Here is a 17,853-nt window from a genome sequence, read left to right as displayed (position 1 = left end):
AGATAGGGAGATCAAATAAAGTTGAGACAGTGAATATTTACTTTGTGAATAAACATAAGACATTTGATGGGGGAGGTGGTTTAGGAAAAGGATTTATTAGAATGAGGGGTGTTCCTCATCAGATAAGGAGTGATAAAAGAATTGCTAAGCGGATGAGATTGGTTTGCTACTTAAGGAATGGAGAGATGTAGTTTTTCTCAGATAAACTGGGAGGGAGTTCCATGCCATACTCACACCTCCTGTGACAGATTGCTTTCTGGTTACTCAGTTCTTGAATTTGGGAGTTTCTAGCAGTAAAGATTACCTGCTTTTAGAGCTGGATCCACTGTAGGTGGCCAGGAGTTGGGCTAGGTATAATGATTTCTTCTGATGGATTTCAGTGAAAGTGAGGATGACTAGTTTGAAGCAGAAATGAGCATGACGAGGGAGCCTCTGGAGGTCATATAGAGTAGAATGATGTGGTTAATTTCTGGAGTTTGTGTGCCAATCTTGCATCTGAATGTTGTGCTGCTTTGATTGGAGCCAGGTATCCAGGGATGAATATGGAATACCATTCATTAAGTAATTCCCGTATTCTAATATTGAGATGAGAAGAGCATGCACTGCTGACTTTAGTATTTGAGTAGGAATGAGTTGCCTTATTTTTGTTTAGCATGTGAAGATGGTAATTTGCAGCTTTAGCAAGTTTATGAATATGTGGGATAAAAGAGAGGACAGGGTTGTAGTGAAACCTAGTAATTTGACTGCTATATTTGAAGCACTGAAGCCATTAAGGTTCAGGAGTGTCAGTACGGAACAATCACGCTTTTTTACTGATGAGAATAGAAGGAGAAATTCAGTTTTCTATGGATTAAGAAGAAGGAAGTTGTTCTTTAACCAAGACTGTGGCCTAGATAGACTGATTCCTAGGGAGTTGATGTGATGGATGGTTGCTGTATTTTTTGGTAAAGCTGAGTGTCATTAGCTTATTGGTGAAGGTGAACTGCCAGTTCTCCCATTATTGACGTGAGCATCCCCATATAGGTATTAGAGTTGGCACAAGAATAGAGTCCTGAGAGATCCCACTGGTTAGTTTGGCCGGAGTAGAGTTGATGTTTTAAATTTTTCCCAGTAGATGTCAGTCTGAGAGGAAGGCGGGGAACCATTAAAGGATATTTCCTCTGATGCCCCTTCTACCTTTCATCGTAGCAGTTACTCAATTGTAATTGATCCCTGTGAAAAGCACATGACAAGTCAGTCAATGAAAACCAAGAAGCACATGACACCATTGTCTAGGATCTGATGAGCATCGTTGAGTATGTTTAACTTCGCTGTTTCAGTGCTGTAACCAGCTCGAAAGCATGTTTGATGTCTGGATAGAAGTTGATTCTTGTTGATAAGGGAGATGAGTTGGCCTCCGACAGCGGTTTCTGTGGATTTGCCTACACACAGTAGATTTGCTAATGTGTGATAGTTTAATAGGTTGGAATTGGCTGGTCTTCGGTGAGGAGGGAATTGTCCCCTGGCTTTGCTAGGGATTGATCAAACAGTGCCCACAGTTGCAGAATAGAGGGAAATTGTCATTGATGATTCAAGAAAGTAAGACATCTGGAAATTAGCGAGTAGTTCTGAGTTTACTGATAATTGTTTAAGACCATGTAGGAACAGGGGCGTGAAGTTGTCCCATATTTCTGAGCGTTTCAGTTTAAGGATCGGAAGAAGAGAGTGATGGTAGCTAGTTATATGTAGGATGTTTCTCTGGAGGGATTCACTGAGGGCTAGTTTCTCGAATTTACAAGTTCTTGCATATGGTAGAAAAGAGATCTTGTAGTGTTGGTTGAGGTGTATATTGGCTTTTGTTTAATGTAGAGAGTTTGACTTGGTCTATTAATGTTTGAGAATTGTATTTTCCCTATTCCTCCATTTTCTGTGTACATGGCAATACATGGTGGGTCTCTTAGTGGGTTAAGAAAGAGAAGTAGTAAAATGTAAGGTAGAGCCACTGTCTGAACCATGAATGCTCAACAAAGATCTTACATGGCTTGATAGATGTGGGTGTGCAGATTCTGTGGAGTCCTGGGTTAGTGTGAGGTATAGTATGTGCACTATAAGAGCAGGAGAATAGTGAGGAGAACATGTTGAAAGCAAGGGAGTTAGTATTAGGATGCCAAAGGAGAGGATTAGGGTGAATGAAAAACATAGTGTGAAGGATAGGAGCTGGGTTTACGGGTAATGTTAGTATTGGTAGACCAAACAGGGTTATGTGAGTGAGTGTAGAAATTAATTAGATTTTAATTTAAATCTGCCTTTTCTCCATGGCAACCGCAGATTGTTCACCTTTTGCTGGACTCTGGCTTCTAGCTTTAGAACTCTGTGCACTTTGCCTTTGCTAACCAGTAATAAATTGCCTATGCTCCCCCTTTAAATAAGTCAAATTGGCAGACTCCTAATTGGTATATTTAGCTTTCCTAGAAGATCAAAGTATATGCTACAAAATGTACGCTGTGCCTAGAAGTTAAATCTCGCCAGTGTGAATCTTTAATCCCAAAAATACAGTGCACAGTATTTAAAAGTGTGACATGTAGAAAATTAATATTACCAAGTCCCTACTGTGATAAGGCCTTAAAAGGTAATTTCACTGTTGCAGGTCTAGCTGTCCTATGTAGAAAACCAGTGTACAGATTAAAATACGAATATTGTATCTTGGGAATGGTATCAGCTAGAAGATTAACTGAACTATTTTTAGTAGTTATTAAAAGTCCAAGTCAATGGTAAAGTTGTATTTTTAATAAATATTAATAATAGTAACTTTTAGAAAGTTATCTTTTCTCTTCCTTATGTTCTTGGAGGCTGATGTGCATTGGCTCTCCAGCTTCTCCCAGCCAATGGTTATCCTTGAATAGTTGTGAAAAAGGAGCAAAATCCCTCCCAGGAACAAGCCATGCGCTGAACTTAATAGGCAGAGATGACTCCTCTGAACTCTGCAGAATATACAGGTTGGGGGCTGCGGGCCTCCTCTTGACAGCGCAGTGTCAAATCCCTCGGGGCAGATGTCTTGAGCTGCATGTAAAACTGGGAGCAAACTTGAAAGGAAGAGAACAGGACGCCAAAACAATTCTTGTGGATCCCCTGTCTGGTTGCTGATGGACCCTGCTTTTGACCATCTACCCGACTTCTGTCTTTGGGTTTGTTATAGGTACAGCACCTGCTTCAAACTTGATTCTAGTGGTAGCTGTGACAGGTCACAAGGATTAGACACCCTTCCCCCAGCTCTCAGAGCCCAGGTTGAGCCTGGCAGAATACTTTTGCATTCTTGAAAATGCCCGAAGTGGGTAGTGGTGGCCCCTGAATATTTTACCCCATTGAATAGGACATACTCGGGAGTCTTTCCCACCATTAGCTAGTGGCATGTATAAATGTTGCCCCTCCAGACATCCACTTGAGAACACTTTTTGGACCTGCAGAAATCAGAAGGACTAGACCGGCCCCCTCTTGTACGCAGGACAAAGAAGTGGTCTCCAGGGGTTTGTTGTCTGACCTTCTGCATGGCTATAGAGAGACAACAAGCTGCATGAGGCCGTTTGCTGGAAGTACCCAGCTGATCAGTGCAACTGGCCTGGAGACTGCTCTTGGCCTCTGTCTAACACCTTGTGAGTCCTGAGGTCACGAGGGACATTAAAAGTGTACTGCTATGGTGGGTGTAGACTTAAAAGACTAAGGGGGTTATTACAACTTTGGAGGAGGTGTTAATCCGTCCCAAAAGTGACGGTAAAGTGACGGATATACCACCAGCCGTATTACAAGTCCATTATATCCTATGGAACTCGTAATACGGCTGGTGGTATATCAGTCACATTTGGGACGGATTAACACCTCCTCCAAAGTTGTAATAACCCCCTAAATTGGAAGCTAAAAGCTTTGACGGCTTTGAGCGAACCTGGTTTGTGTATCCAACCTGCGCTCCATCACAGTCATCCTCAAATTGAGCCTAGGTCCCAGTCTACTGCGACATGGTGCTTTTTGGTACTGTTTGTATTTAAAACTTTAACAATTCATATCTACGCTTTCCCTTATTAGATGTTTGGCATTTTAGTGTAATTTTGTTAATTACATTTAAATGTTTCTAATTCGACATGTTCAATTGCTCTCTTAACTCCGGGACTGTTCCATCAACCTGGAAACATATACTTTTTAAGCAGCTGTTAAAAAAAAAAAAAAAAAAAAAGCCATCAGCCAACCCCCTAAAATGTGAAAATTACCAACCGATCTTCCTCCTTCAAGGACCCAGTAAATTTGTTAATAAGAATTTCTCATTATACCTGGGGACAAATGGCATATTACATACTTCTCAGACTGGTTTCAGACCAGGCAGCAGCACTGAAACAGCCCTGCGTGCAGCCACACCCCTGATCCTTTTGCACCTTAGCTTGGCTTTCAACACCACCTCCCATCCGGTGCTAGTCAAAAGGCTGGAGTAAGTAGGCATAGCTGGTACAACACTCAAATGGATTACCTCCTCCCTCCAAAACAGAAATTTCCAAATCTGTGAGGAAGCCATACTGTTGGAAATCTACTCTTTAAATTGTGGGGTCCCTCAGGGTTCCTCACTGAGCCCCACCTTGTTCAATCTACACGTCCTCTTGGCAGAAATCATAAAGGCCCATGGTTTTTCCTTCATATGCTGATGACCCACAGATTATCGTCTTCCTCTCCCTTCAAACAGACAGAACTTCCAGCCATCTAACAACTGCCTCCAGTAGGTTGTAGACTGGAAGGTGGCAAGCAGTTTGAAATTAAATGTGGAGAAAACTGAGGTGATGGTGGTGGGAAACAACCCAGCGAAGTGGATGGAGTTGAATTGAACTGGTCTGGCTTTCTCGGTAGTCAACCCGCCTCTAAAACTGAGGTCAAGAGTTTGGGCTTCTGGCTTGACAATACGCTTCTGATTGCAACTCAAGCCAAAAAATTCGCGGCAACATGCTTCAGTATGCTAAGGACTCTGAGAAAGCTGCTGAGATGGCTACCTGAACCCTCATGCCTTTTAGTATGCAAGGCTTAGTTAAAACACGACTTGACTATGGGAAGCCCCAAATCGGTCATAAAAAGGTTCCATATCACTCATAATGCAGCAGCCCCTGTACTGATGAGAATTCCTAAACGCCATTCTGTATCTGTGGCCCTGGCAAGTCAGCACTGGCTGCCAGTACGTAAAAGGATTAATTTCAAGGCACACTTTGCCTGGCCCATCAAACGGTTTATAATGAGAGTCCCAGATTGATTTAAAGAGTACTTACCCCTTACAGTCCGACCAGATCGCTGGGCTCCACCAACTGTTGGCAGTACCCAGGATTATGAAAACTAGGAGTGGAGGGCAGTCCTTTGCTTTCCTATTTCCCAAGTTCTGGAATGCTCTCTCTCAGCACATATTGAAAACCGAATCAGAACCAAAATTCACGAAAACAGCAATTCTTTTAGCCTTTATGATCAGCATTGATAAGTAACCTGCTAGCTGCCTCAGTGGTGAGAGGCCCTCCTGGGTGGCCGTGTGCCTTAGAAATCCACACAAATATAATATAATATAATAGAGTGTATTGGCCTGTTATAGAGTGGCATGAAGTGTAGTGGGGTAGCATACCCCAGTAGAGTGGAGTGCTGTATCATGGAGTGTAGAAAAGGGTTGTATAGTAAAATAGAGTACTGTACAATTGAGTGTGTAGGCATAGAGTGGAGTATAGAGTTGGACAGTGAAGTGTACGGGGATGGAGTAGAGAGTTGTGGCGTGCCATAAAGTGCAGTAGACTTTCATAGCTTTGAGTTATATGGACTGGAGGAGAGTGTCATACAGTGGAGCGGCGTAGAGTGGCGTACATTATAGTGCAATAGAGTGGAGTACTGAACAATGGAGTAGCATACAGTGGGATAGGTTACAGTGGAGTGGCATAGAGTGGTGTGCTGTAGACTGGAGTAGGGTTTCGTGAATTAGAGTGGAGTGGCGTACATTGAAGTGGTATAGCGTACAGTCATGTAAATGTAGAAAAATATAAATTGAAGTGGCATCTCGTAGTAAAGTGAAGGGCTGCATTGTAGACTGTCAAAGAGTGGAGAAGAGTGTTGTACAATAGAGGGTATGGACAGAGAGTTGAGTACAAATTTGGACACTGGAGGGTACAAGAATAGTGTGGAATAGAGTGTAGTAGAGTGGCATGAAGTCTAGTAGAGTTTTGTATAGTGGAGGATAGTACACTGAAGTGGAGTAGCATACAGTGGAATTGCACACAGTGGAGTGGCATAGAGTAGGATACTATATAGTGAAGTAGCGTACAGCTGAGTGGTGTACAGTGGAGAAGCATAGCCTGAAGTGGCGTACAGTGGAGTGGATTGGAGGGAATAGCATTTAGTGGAGTGGGGTACATTGGAGTGATGTCCAATGAAATAGTGTGGAATAGAATGGCGTACAGGGAAGTAGAGTGGAATGTCATACAGTAGAGTGCATTACAGTGGTGTGGCGTAGAATGGAATAGCATGCAGTGGAGTGGCGTCCAATGGAGTAGCGTAGAACGGAGGGTGAGGAGTGGAGTGGCATACACAGATGTGGTGTAGATTGTGGAATTGTGTACAGTGAAGTAGCGTACAGTGGACTGGTGTTGAGTTGTGTACAATGTAGTAGCATAGAGTGGAATATTGTACAGTGGAGTGACGTCGAATGTAGTAGCATATAATGGAGTGGTTTTGAATTGAATGGTGTACACTGGAATGACGTTTATTGGAATACCGTAGAGTGGAGTAGGGTATAGTTTAGTGGCGTACAATGGAGTGGCATATGGATTTATGTCAAAATTAGCAGCAGTGTAGATTTTGATGTGCAGAGTAACACCAAACCACAAATTGCTCTGCCTTGCAGGGCCTTACGGTACTTTTTACTCTGACTTAAGTTTTGCATTACTTATGCAACACCATGTATAACTAAGCCTGTATGTAATTGGGTAATTGGTAATTTTAGAAAATGAAATGGCAGCCATATTGTTCTGTGTTAGGGCCTTCGATATAGATAAGTAGATGGGTTTACTGTAGTACCCTACCTATTTTATTAAAGTGGTAATAAGTAGAGAAATGTATTTATTTTTTTAAACATATTTTTAAATACTTATATGGAGTACTTTGCTAGTACCTAGTGAGTACCTTGTTTTTAGGAAATGTTTATTTTTTTTTTGTTTTACATTTTTTTCAAGTTGCACTTTTTTCTTAGTATTTTCTCTATACACTTTACACCTCTTTTTTGTGTTGTTTTTACAGTACCAAATATGTTAACTGTAAATGCATTCTACCGCACCGTAGTTGTGAAATATTGTGTATTAGTATTTTTTCAATTTTTAAAGATATTTATTTATTTATTTTGAGTAACACAATGCTTCCTAGTTAGTACTTACTGCAGGACTCCCAAACATTTTTTTAGACTATATAGAAATGTATAAATATTTTTTCCTACCTATTACCAATTTATTAAAATGTTATGAGGTTGGTAAAAATATAAAATCTAATACTTACCTGTATTCAAGGCCTTACAAAAGTTTAAGGCAGCCATGTCGTTTTAAGGGAGTATTATGCAATGAGATAATGACTTGTTATCACCATATACAGCATAAACGTTTGTTGGTACCCCCACCAATTTTTATCATTTCACCCCTTAATCATTCACAACAAAAATATACATTGTCACAAAATGTAGAAAATGCTACTGGTCTGGAAAGTTTTGTGGTGATTCGTCAAACGGGTGCAAAGTTATTATGGAGCTAAAATCCAAGGAAATCCTATCTCTGGGAGTCCGAACTATAATTACAGAGTTGCAGTCAGATTTAATGTGATTTCTTTCTTATTTGTTGTGTATTTGTTTATTGGTTTACAAAATTGTGTGACCATATTTATCTTTTAGTTGGTCATGTAGTTATTCTGAAACTTTACATGTGGAGTCTAGTTTATTTTTTGGGGTTTCTTGACACTTTTATTAGGATTCTGTTACATATAAAGCCCAAAGAGAATGAAAGCCAATCATTGTTGTATAAACTTGAGATTATTATTTTTTCCCCAGTGGCTAATGATCATAGTAGTTTGTGTGGCTCACTGCTAAGTCACTTTTCCATTTTGTTGCACAGGAGTGCATAAGGATGATGTTTTTTGTTTGGATTGTTTGGCATAGTTTTGTTTTGTGAGCTAGATGGCATGCAAAGACAGCTTATGTATATTAAGATATATTATAGAGTGGATTTGCTTGAATGTCGCTAGGTGGAGTAGGAGGATTATTTTGTCTTACAGTTATGTAGAGGGAAGTAGTGTTCAGTGGCAGAGAGTGTTGTGGAATGGGGTTTAATGGGGTGGATTGGATTGGAGTAGAATGTGGTGGATTGGAGTGGGGTGGATTGAAACTGGTTGAAATGGGGTGAGGTGGATGGGATTTGGGTGAATTTGAGTGGGGTGGATTAGATTGCAGTGTAGTGAGGTGGATTAGATTGGATTGAAGTGGGGTGAATTAGATTGTAGTGGAGTTTGGTGGATTAGAGTGGAGTAAGCTGGATTGGAGAGGACTGAACTGGGGTTCCGGTTTGGGTGGGCTGGATGGACTGGAGTGGGATGGACTGAACTGGGGTTGGGTGGATTGGATTGAGATACAGTGGGTAGACTGGAGTAGAGTGTGATAGATTGGAGTGAGTGGGTGGATTGGATTTGAGTGGGATTGATGTGAGTGGAGTGTGTTGGATTGGATTGCAGTGGATTTGGGTGGATTAGAGTGGGGTGGGTGGATGGATGGATTGGGGGGGACTCAACTGGGATTGGTAGATTGGATTAGGCTGGGTGAGGTAGATTGTAGTGGGGTGGATTGGAGTGGGGTTGGATGGATTGGATTGGAGTGTGGTGGACTGAACTAGGATGGGGTGTGGTGGAATGGGGTAGTGTGAAGTGGAGTGTATTGAAATGGGGTGCGGTGTGGTGGACTGGATTGGATTGGGTGGGGTGGATTGGACTGGACTGGGGTGGATTTAATTGAGGAGGTGGATTGGACTGGTGTGTGGTGAATTGGACTGCACTGGGGTGGACTGATGTGGGATGGACTGATGTGGGATGGACTAGAATGAGGTATATCAGATTGGGTGTAACAGATTTGGTGTGGAGTAGAATAAAATGGATTGGATTTAGTGGGGTGGATTGGATTGAATGTTGTTGATTGGATTGGGGTGGATTGGATAGGGGTGGGTTTGACTGGATTTGGGTGGATTGGATTTGGTTGGGATGCCTTTGACTGGGGTGGATTGGATTGGAGTGGGGTGGATTGGATTGGGCAGATTGTATTGTATGGGATTGATTGATTGGAGAGGGGTGTACTGGATCGAAGTGGGATAGATTATGGTGGATTCGACTGAGGTAGGGTGGATTAATGTGGACTGGATTGGACTGAGTGGGGTCGATTAAAGTGGATTGTAATGGAATGGGTTGGATTAGATTAGAGGAAGGAGGATTGGAGTGATTGACTTGATTGGAGTGGGGCGGATTGGATTGGATTGGTGTAGGGTGGGTTGGGTCGGAGTGGGGTTAGTTGGATTGGGGTGGGGTGGGGTGGGATGACCAGTGGGTGGGATGATTCGAGTGGGGTGGGTTATAATGAAGTATGGTGGGTTGAATTGAAGTCGAGTGGATTTGATTGGACTGGACTGCACTGGAGTGGGGTGGATTGGAATGGATTGGAATGGATTGGAATGGATTGGACTGGACTGGAGTGGATTGAGATGTGGATTGTGGTGAGGTGTATTGGATTGGAGTGGGATAGATTGGACTGGGCTGGATTGGGGTGGATTGGAGTGGGATGGATTGGATTTGTGTGGGGGTGACTGGGTTGTAGTGGGGTGGATTGTGGTCGATTTTAGTGGGGTGAATTGGGATGGAGTGGGTTTCATTGGAGTGTGGTGAGGTGGATTGGAGTGGGGCAGATTGTTTTGTAATGGAGTGGGTTTTTTTGGATTGTAGTGGAGCAGGTTGGAGTGCACAGGTTGTTTTGGAATAAAGTGGGGAGATGGAAGTGGGGCAGATTGTTTGGAGATTGGAGTGGGGCATATTAGAGCAGGGCAGATTGTTTTGGATTGGAGTGGGACAGATTGTTTTGGAGTGGGGCAGATTGTCTTGGATTGCAGTGCAGCAGATTGGAGAGGGGCAGGTTGTTTTAGATTGGAGTCTGGCAGATTGTTTTGAATTGGAGTGGGGCTTCTTTTGGATTGGGGTTGGGCAGATTGTTTTGGATTGGAGTGGGTCGAGATGGAGTGGGGCAGATTAGATTGGGATGGGTTGGGAGTATTGAAGTGGGATAAAGTAGGTTGGATTGGAGTGGGGCGGATTGGAGTGGGGAGTTTTAGGGTGTTCTGCACTTTGTGTGAAAACATAATTTCAGAGATTAAACATAATAAAGAAACACTTGCTTTGCAATATTTTGAACACGTTGTCCTCTTTTGAGGAGAGCACCCCCTACCAAAAACAAAAGAAAACATGAGGGGAAAGTGATAAAAGACGAATTTGCAAAATAAAAGAAAGTTAGCTTTAAAAAATGAAACTTTGCAGTTTTGTTTGTCCTGCTGGGCACGTTTTTGCCAGACACAAGCCTTCTATTTCCAGGATACTAGAAGTTAAAAAGAACAAAATAGTGCCTCGATCATGTTGGGAGTAGTGGACAGGCACTAATTAAGTTGAATCAATCAGTGCTTCGTCCCTGCTCCCCACAGAATGAGGCTGTAAATAAGAGTGCCATGCCATCCAACAAATGGTGAGCAACAGGCGGGCTCCAATACCTTTACTGTGCACTACAGAGTCTTGCAAGGGAGATGCATACTCTAACGCATGCACGCGCAGGCTCGACCCTAAAAAAGGATCATCTACATAGCCTAATGTGCAATGCTGTGAATTTTTATTGCAATTAGTTCAGCCACTACTTCAAATACAAAAAGTCTATGTAAAATGCATTGGGGTTAAAACCTGTTTTGTGACCAACCCATTTTTCTTTGCACCCCCTTGACCAAACACGGTGAAACTTTTCAACCCTTGCTAAAGTAAAGCGAGCAGTAGGTCTGAAAGGTTTAGTGGAGGTTCCGCAAACAGGTGCAAAGTTAAGGGGCAAAAATCAGAACAATTACTATCTCTGGTAACCCTGACTATAACTTAACACCTTCAAATTGTCATAACTCGCGCACCTCCATACTCAGTGTATTCAACTTAGTAGCCACAATATATTAACTATAACTCATCACTTCTCCATGCATCCTTTCATATTATATCATTTATACCATCTAAAATTACAGCATTCACAACAGCATTGAAATCTCAAATCCCATCATTTGTGAGAACAGACTGCATGGTAGAGTGGTAAGTTATAGTGAATGTATTGTGGCTACCATATTTAATGCACTGTAGAATCCACGTAGAGGGGAGTGGCATAGAGGGGGATTAGTGTAGAGGGTAGTGGAGTGGTGTAGTGTGAAGTGGTGTATATTGGAATAGCATTCAGTTGAGGGGAGAAGTCTACAGTGGATTAGCATACTGCTGAGTAGCTTAGAGTGAAATAGCGTACAGTGTAGTGTCATAGAGTTGAGTCCTGTACAACCGACTAGCATAGAGTGGAATAGCGTGGAGTGACGTAGACCGGAGTTCTGTCATACAGTACATTGGAGTGGCATAGAGGAGAGCTGCAAAACGTGGAATATCGTGGAGCGGAATACCGTAGAGTGCAATATTGTAGAGTGGAGTGGCGTACAGTTAAATACCCTACAGTGGAGTAGCGTGTTGTACAGTCGAGTGGAGTGGCGTACAGTTAAATAGCCTATAGTGGAGTGGTGTAGTGGCATACAGTGGAGTAGCGTGTTGTACAGTCGAGTGGAGTGGCGTACAGTTAAATAGCCTGTAGTGGAGTGGTGTAGTGGCATACAGTGGAGTAGCGTGTTGTACAGTCGAGTGGAGTGGCGTACAGTTAAATAGCCTGTAGTGGAGTGGTGTAGTGGCATACAGTGGAGTAGCGTGTTGTACAGTCGAGTGGAGTGGCGTACAGTTAAATAGCCTGTAGTGGAGTGGTGTAGTGGCATACAGTGGAGTAGCGTGTTGTACAGTCGAGTGGAGTGGCGTACAGTTAAATAGCCTGTAGTGGAGTGGTGTAGTGGCATACAGTGGAGTAGCGTGTTGTACAGTCGAGTGGAGTGGCGTACAGTTAAACAGCCTGTAGTGGAGTGGTGTAGTGGCATACAGTGGAGTAGCGTGTTGTACAGTCGAGTGGAGTGGCGTACAGTTAAACAGCCTGTAGTGGAGTGGTGTAGTGGCATACAGTGGAGTAGCGTGTTGTACAGTCGAGTGGAGTGGCGTACAGTTAAACAGCCTGTAGTGGAGTGGTGTAGTGGCATACAGTGGAGTAGCGTGTTGTACAGTCGAGTGGAGTGGCGTAGAGTTAAACAGCCTGTAGTGGAGTGGTGTAGTGGCATACAGTGGAGTAGCGTGTTGTACAGTCGAGTGGAGTGGCGTAGAGTTAAACAGCCTGTAGTGGAGTGGTGTAGTGGCATACAGTGCAGTAGCGTGTTGTACAGTCGAGTGGAGTGGCGTAGAGTTAAATAGCCTGTAGTGGAGTGGTGTAGTGGCATACAGTGGAGTAGCGTGTTGTACAGTCGAGTGGAGTGGCGTAGAGTTAAATAGCCTGTAGTGGAGTGGTGTAGTGGCATACAGTGGAGTAGCGTGTTGTACAGTCGAGTGGAGTGGCGTACAGTTAAATAGCCTGTAGTGGAGTGGTGTAGTGGCATACAGTGGAGTAGCGTGTTGTACAGTCGAGTGGAGTGGCGTACAGTTAAATAGCCTGTAGTGGAGTGGTGTAGTGGCATACAGTGGAGTAGCGTGTTGTACAGTCGAGTGGAGTGGCGTACAGTTAAATAGCCTGTAGTGGAGTGGTGTAGTGGCATACAGTGGAGTAGCGTGTTGTACAGTCGAGTGGAGTGGCGTACAGTTAAATAGCCTGTAGTGGAGTGGTGTAGTGGCATACAGTGGAGTAGCGTGTTGTACAGTCGAGTGGAGTGGCGTACAGCTAAATAGCCTGTAGTGGAGTGGTGTAGTGGCATACAGTGGAGTAGCGTGTTGTACAGTCGAGTGGAGTGGCGTACAGTTAAATAGCCTGTAGTGGAGTGGTGTAGTGGCATACAGTGGAGTAGCGTGTTGTACAGTCGAGTGGAGTGGCGTACAGTTAAATAGCCTGTAGTGGAGTGGTGTAGTGGCATACAGTGGAGTAGCGTGTTGTACAGTCGAGTGGAGTGGCGTACAGTTAAATAGCCTGTAGTGGAGTGGTGTAGTGGCATACAGTGGAGTAGCGTGTTGTACAGTTGAGTGGAGTGGCGTACAGTTAAATAGCCTGTAGTGGAGTGGTGTAGTGGCATAGAGTGGCATGTCCTCTTTTACAAAAGTAAAAGGCAGCTATGTTGTTTTCACCTCACTTTCTCTGTGTCCTGGTTTAGGGCCTCAGATATAGAGAAGTTGTAGGTTTTATTGATCTTCCCTACCTATTCCCACTTTACTAAAGTGTAACTATGTAGGGACATTTATTTGTATTTTTATATATACTTTTAAAAAGTTTGTAGGCTACTGTGCTGTACTGTTCCTTGTTTTTGTTTATTCCTGCCCCATTTCAGACATGGACTAACCAGGTGCAAATCTCTCTTGCCTTGCTCTGAAAAGAGACGGTTGCTGTCATGCCACTGGGACCCACACCTGGACATACAATGCCACTCACTGCAAAAGCCATCTGTAAATTCTTATACAAGCAGAAAAGCAAAATAATGCCATTTATTTATTGTCGCACATGAAGAATTGTTTCTGCAGATTTTGTTGTGCACCCCCTCATCAGATTTAAATTTGTGTTTTCTCTTTTGTAGGATGGCAATGAGTCTGATGAATTCATGTAACCCACTCTTGGAGATCATGTGCTCTTTTAAAGGCCTCGGAGTCTTGGACAGTGCAAATGTTTTGGTTGTGTGTATGAATGCCTAATTGAAACCGCCTCAAGTTGAGTTGCAGCCCCTGGAAACCTCATTTGTCAGTGGCCTGCGCCATGGATTCTACAGCACAGCGATGCCACAAATACATAAAAGCTACTTTTCTTACATGCCAATGACTTCCTTGAGGATGGGTAACTGCAATCTACAGACTGCTGTGCTTTTTCTGGACCCTTCAAGGATCGACCTATTGGACTGGTTCCCAAGGAGCTGACGGATGTCCGACTTTTAACCTGTTTTGAGTGGTTCTTCTGATCCATGACTTTGAGGGATTAAGGTTTAGAGTTATCTCTGTATTCTGAGGTATTTGATAACTCCATTTATAGTCATGGTAGAACCGAAAATCTTAAAGTGTATCTGTGTACGATTACAATGGGTCTAGGAAATGTAGCATGTAAATTAAATTCACATTACTTGTGCTAAAAGCAATTCAGGATTATAGTCTGTCAATTCTTCCCTTCGCCTGATTCATAGTTTTGACATACTAGTGCCAGACATGCATTAGGGAATGGTGGCATAACAGAGACTGGTCGATTGGCAGAAGGCTACTGACCGCTTGATAAGAGATTCCAATTGCAGTCTGTCCCAATGGTGCACCCTTCTATTGTATATGCAAGTGTTTGCTTGTGTGTTGCAGAGCTCTTCTCCTACAACCCTCCATTGCGAAGGAGAATCCATCCTCCTTGCTCAGGCCAAAATGCCACCCATTACCATAACCTCTTTACAATAAGAAGGCATGGCAGATGCTTGTGGTACAGAGTTGATTTCAGAGAAGAGTACTTGTCTCAATGTATTATAACATGTCCAAGATGATAATTTGCCAATTAACCTAAATGCTGTGGTGTGTAGCACAAATCGAGCAGCATAGTTACCACACTCTGCTATTGGTACATTGGATATTGCTAGCTGCAATGCTCACTGGACTATTGTGTTGCTGTATAAATAGCTGTTCCTGCAGTACATAAACATATCATAATTACACAGATTTAGCACGAGTTCTAATCTAAACCATTATAACTTTCTGGACAACAGCTTTTACAAGTTAGTACGGTTCTTGCAGTCCATTATCAGCAGCAGTAAAACGCCTGCAGTGTATTTTGTAATGCCATTAGCTATAGACTCCAATACTGGAGATGGAACTTGGTGCGATGTATTAGGATTCACCCTCTAAGATAACTAGTTTTTGCAAGTTAGAAATGTTCTCGCTGTCCATTGTCAGTAGCAGTATAGTATCGGCACTCTTTTTTGTTTTTGTAATGCCATTAGCTTTAGGCTCCTGTACTAGAGTTAGGCACAGGTATGATGTAACAGGATTCAAACCTCCCCACTCCTTTCCCACTGCCACCTTCATTCATTATAACAACTTTGTTACTTGTGCCCTTTTTTTGTTTACTTTCTTCCCAGCGTCATTTCTGCATTATAGTTGTGAGAGGTTCAGATAATGAGAGAAGTGCCCTCGAAAGCCTATGTAATGAAGCAGGGAGAAGTTACTGGTGCAACATGAGCTCCTTCTTGATGTATGCTTTAAGGAGCAAGCGCCATTCCAAAGCTTCTGTGAGAACAGAAACACAATCTGCCTTTGGAAGATCTGAATAAGTCATTTAGCTGTTGTCTTGATATCATATGTTAGCAGAAAGAAATAACTTACCAATCACCTCCATGCAAATTCCTAGCCTCAAATATTGCAGGTGCTGCCTTCCTCGCTGCATTTGACCAATTGGCATGTAACTTAATCTAGGTAATTATTTTAATTGCTAATGAGGCTCTTGCTGATACTAAGCCACCCTAACACTATATGGCCATTTTTCAAACATGTTATTGCATGGAAGGACATTGGTACATAGTGTGTTGAGCAATAATTGTACTAAATTAACGAAACACAGACTTTTACGTATTAGATTCTTAAACTTGTGTTCTCTGTGTCCTGTGAGAACAAGCTTTCAGCTTTCTCTCTTTTATAGAAAATGTGCGTCTGTTGTGCAGAAAGGCTATACAGTATTCTTTAGTCTTTTGAGTAAATTAGCTTACTTTATACTTGAGCCCTATTCACTGGCTTACAATAGCTTCTACTCCTGGGAGAACATTTGGATACACAAGAAAAACTTCAGTAGTAGACATATTTTTTGTTAAAGTTAAAATGAAAGACTGGGTGCCAGGTTGAAAGTAGATTTCAGATAACAGGAAAAGTATATAAAAATACTAAATATTACCTTGATCATTAGACTTTTTCAAGATGGCCTTTACTAACTGCAGAGGCAATATGGCTGGAAGGGAGGGGACTAGGATTTGTTATACACAATAGACGTGTGCTCTTGGAAAATATTTACAAACTTGCCTATTCTGACAAAGGCTTTGCTAACTTTAAATGGACCAATTTGCACGTCCCTTCATTTTTGCGTACTGAAGATAATTCTAAGCAGGGTGCAAAATATCCTGATGCAGGCTCATTTAAGTTCTACTAGATCAGAACTTGGAATCCTTTCCTGACCAGTGTGCCCTTTTGTGAATGTTGGCTTTTGTTGAGGCACTATATGTGAGAAAATAAAGTACAGATAAGGCAATATTAGCAATATAAAGAAAATCAAAACAAACATAAAAGTGGCATGAAGCAAAACCGAAGTGCAAGGAAAAACTTAACCAAAATCCACACATATTTTCTAAGCTATGTGGCACAAGTGAATTTGTCGCAGCCTAATATTCTTGTGATCTACTGTACAACACTAGGAATGCTCCAGCCTTGGCCACTTGAGGAACTAACGGGTACACTTTTTCTCATTGGGTAGGTCCCATCCCTAGTGTTAATGTGTATCATTTAATCTCATCTCATTAATCTCATTAATCATTTAATTTAGAAGTTCTGGAGCCTTAATTCAATGTGCATAAAATAAGTTTGTCACACACAGATCTAGAGCAGATCGGCTGTCATTGATCCACACATGGATTTCATGTGGCTTCGTTTGCCGTTTTCAAGTTAATCATCATAGATGGTGTTCAAGAAATGTTTGCAATATTTATTCATTTGAGATATTCATAGCCTTCTGTAGGAAGTTGGCTCTGTATGCACTATTTCAAAGTAAGGAATAGTATACACAGAGTCCAAGGGTTCCCCTTAGAGGTAAGATAGTGGCAAAAAGAGATAATACTAATGCTCTATTTTGTGGTAGTGTGGTCGAGCAGTAGCCTTATCAAAGGAGTAGTGTTAAGCATTTGTTGTACATACACACAGGCAATAAATGAGGAACACACACTCAGAGACAAATCCAGCCAATAGGTTTTGTTATAGAAAAATATCTTTTCTTAGTTTATTTTAAGAACCACAGGTTCAAATTCTACATGTAATATCTCATTTGAAAGGTATTGCAGGTAAGTACTTTAGGAACTTTGAAGCATTACATTAGCATGTATACTTTTCACATAAAACACAATAAGCTGTTTTAAAAGTGGACACTTAGTGCAATTTTCACAGTTCCTGGGGGAGATAAGTTTTTGTTAGTTTTGTCCGGTAAGTAAATCACTTACAAGTCTCAGGTTTGGGTCCAAGGTAGCCCACCGTTGGGGGTTCAGAGCAACCCCAAAGTTACCACACCAGCAGCTCAGGGCCGGTCAGGTGCAGAGGTCAAAGAGGTGCCCAAAACGCATAGGCTTCAATGGAGAGAAGGGGGTGCCCCGGTTCCGGTCTGCCAGCAGGTAAGTACCCGCGTCTTCGGAGGGCAGACCAGGGGGGTTTTGTAGGGCACCGGGGGGGACACAAGTCCACACAAAAAGTACACCCTCAGCGGCACTGGGGCAGCCGGGTGCAGTGTAGAAACAAGCGTCGGGTTTT

The 17,853-nt window shown here is 42.5% G+C and overlaps 1 protein-coding gene across 1 annotated transcript in view; it reads left to right on the top strand.

Annotated features, from left to right (window-relative positions):
* CCDC25 (coiled-coil domain containing 25) overlaps positions 1-14,459 on the top strand; it is a 54,037-nt gene extending 39,578 nt beyond the window's left edge. The window contains exon 9 of the mRNA XM_069233713.1: positions 13,911-14,459. Within this exon, the coding sequence (XP_069089814.1) occupies positions 13,911-13,940 (30 nt within the window). The 3' untranslated portion in view covers positions 13,941-14,459. The remainder of the gene's footprint in view (positions 1-13,910) is intronic.
* The last annotated feature ends 3,394 nt before the right edge of the window (positions 14,460-17,853 follow it).

Source organism: Pleurodeles waltl, chromosome 5, assembly GCF_031143425.1.
Source record: "Pleurodeles waltl isolate 20211129_DDA chromosome 5, aPleWal1.hap1.20221129, whole genome shotgun sequence".
NCBI classification, from domain to species: domain Eukaryota; kingdom Metazoa; phylum Chordata; class Amphibia; order Caudata; family Salamandridae; genus Pleurodeles; species Pleurodeles waltl.
Note: the sequence above shows the minus strand (reverse complement) of the source record. Positions and strands in the feature narration are given on the sequence as shown.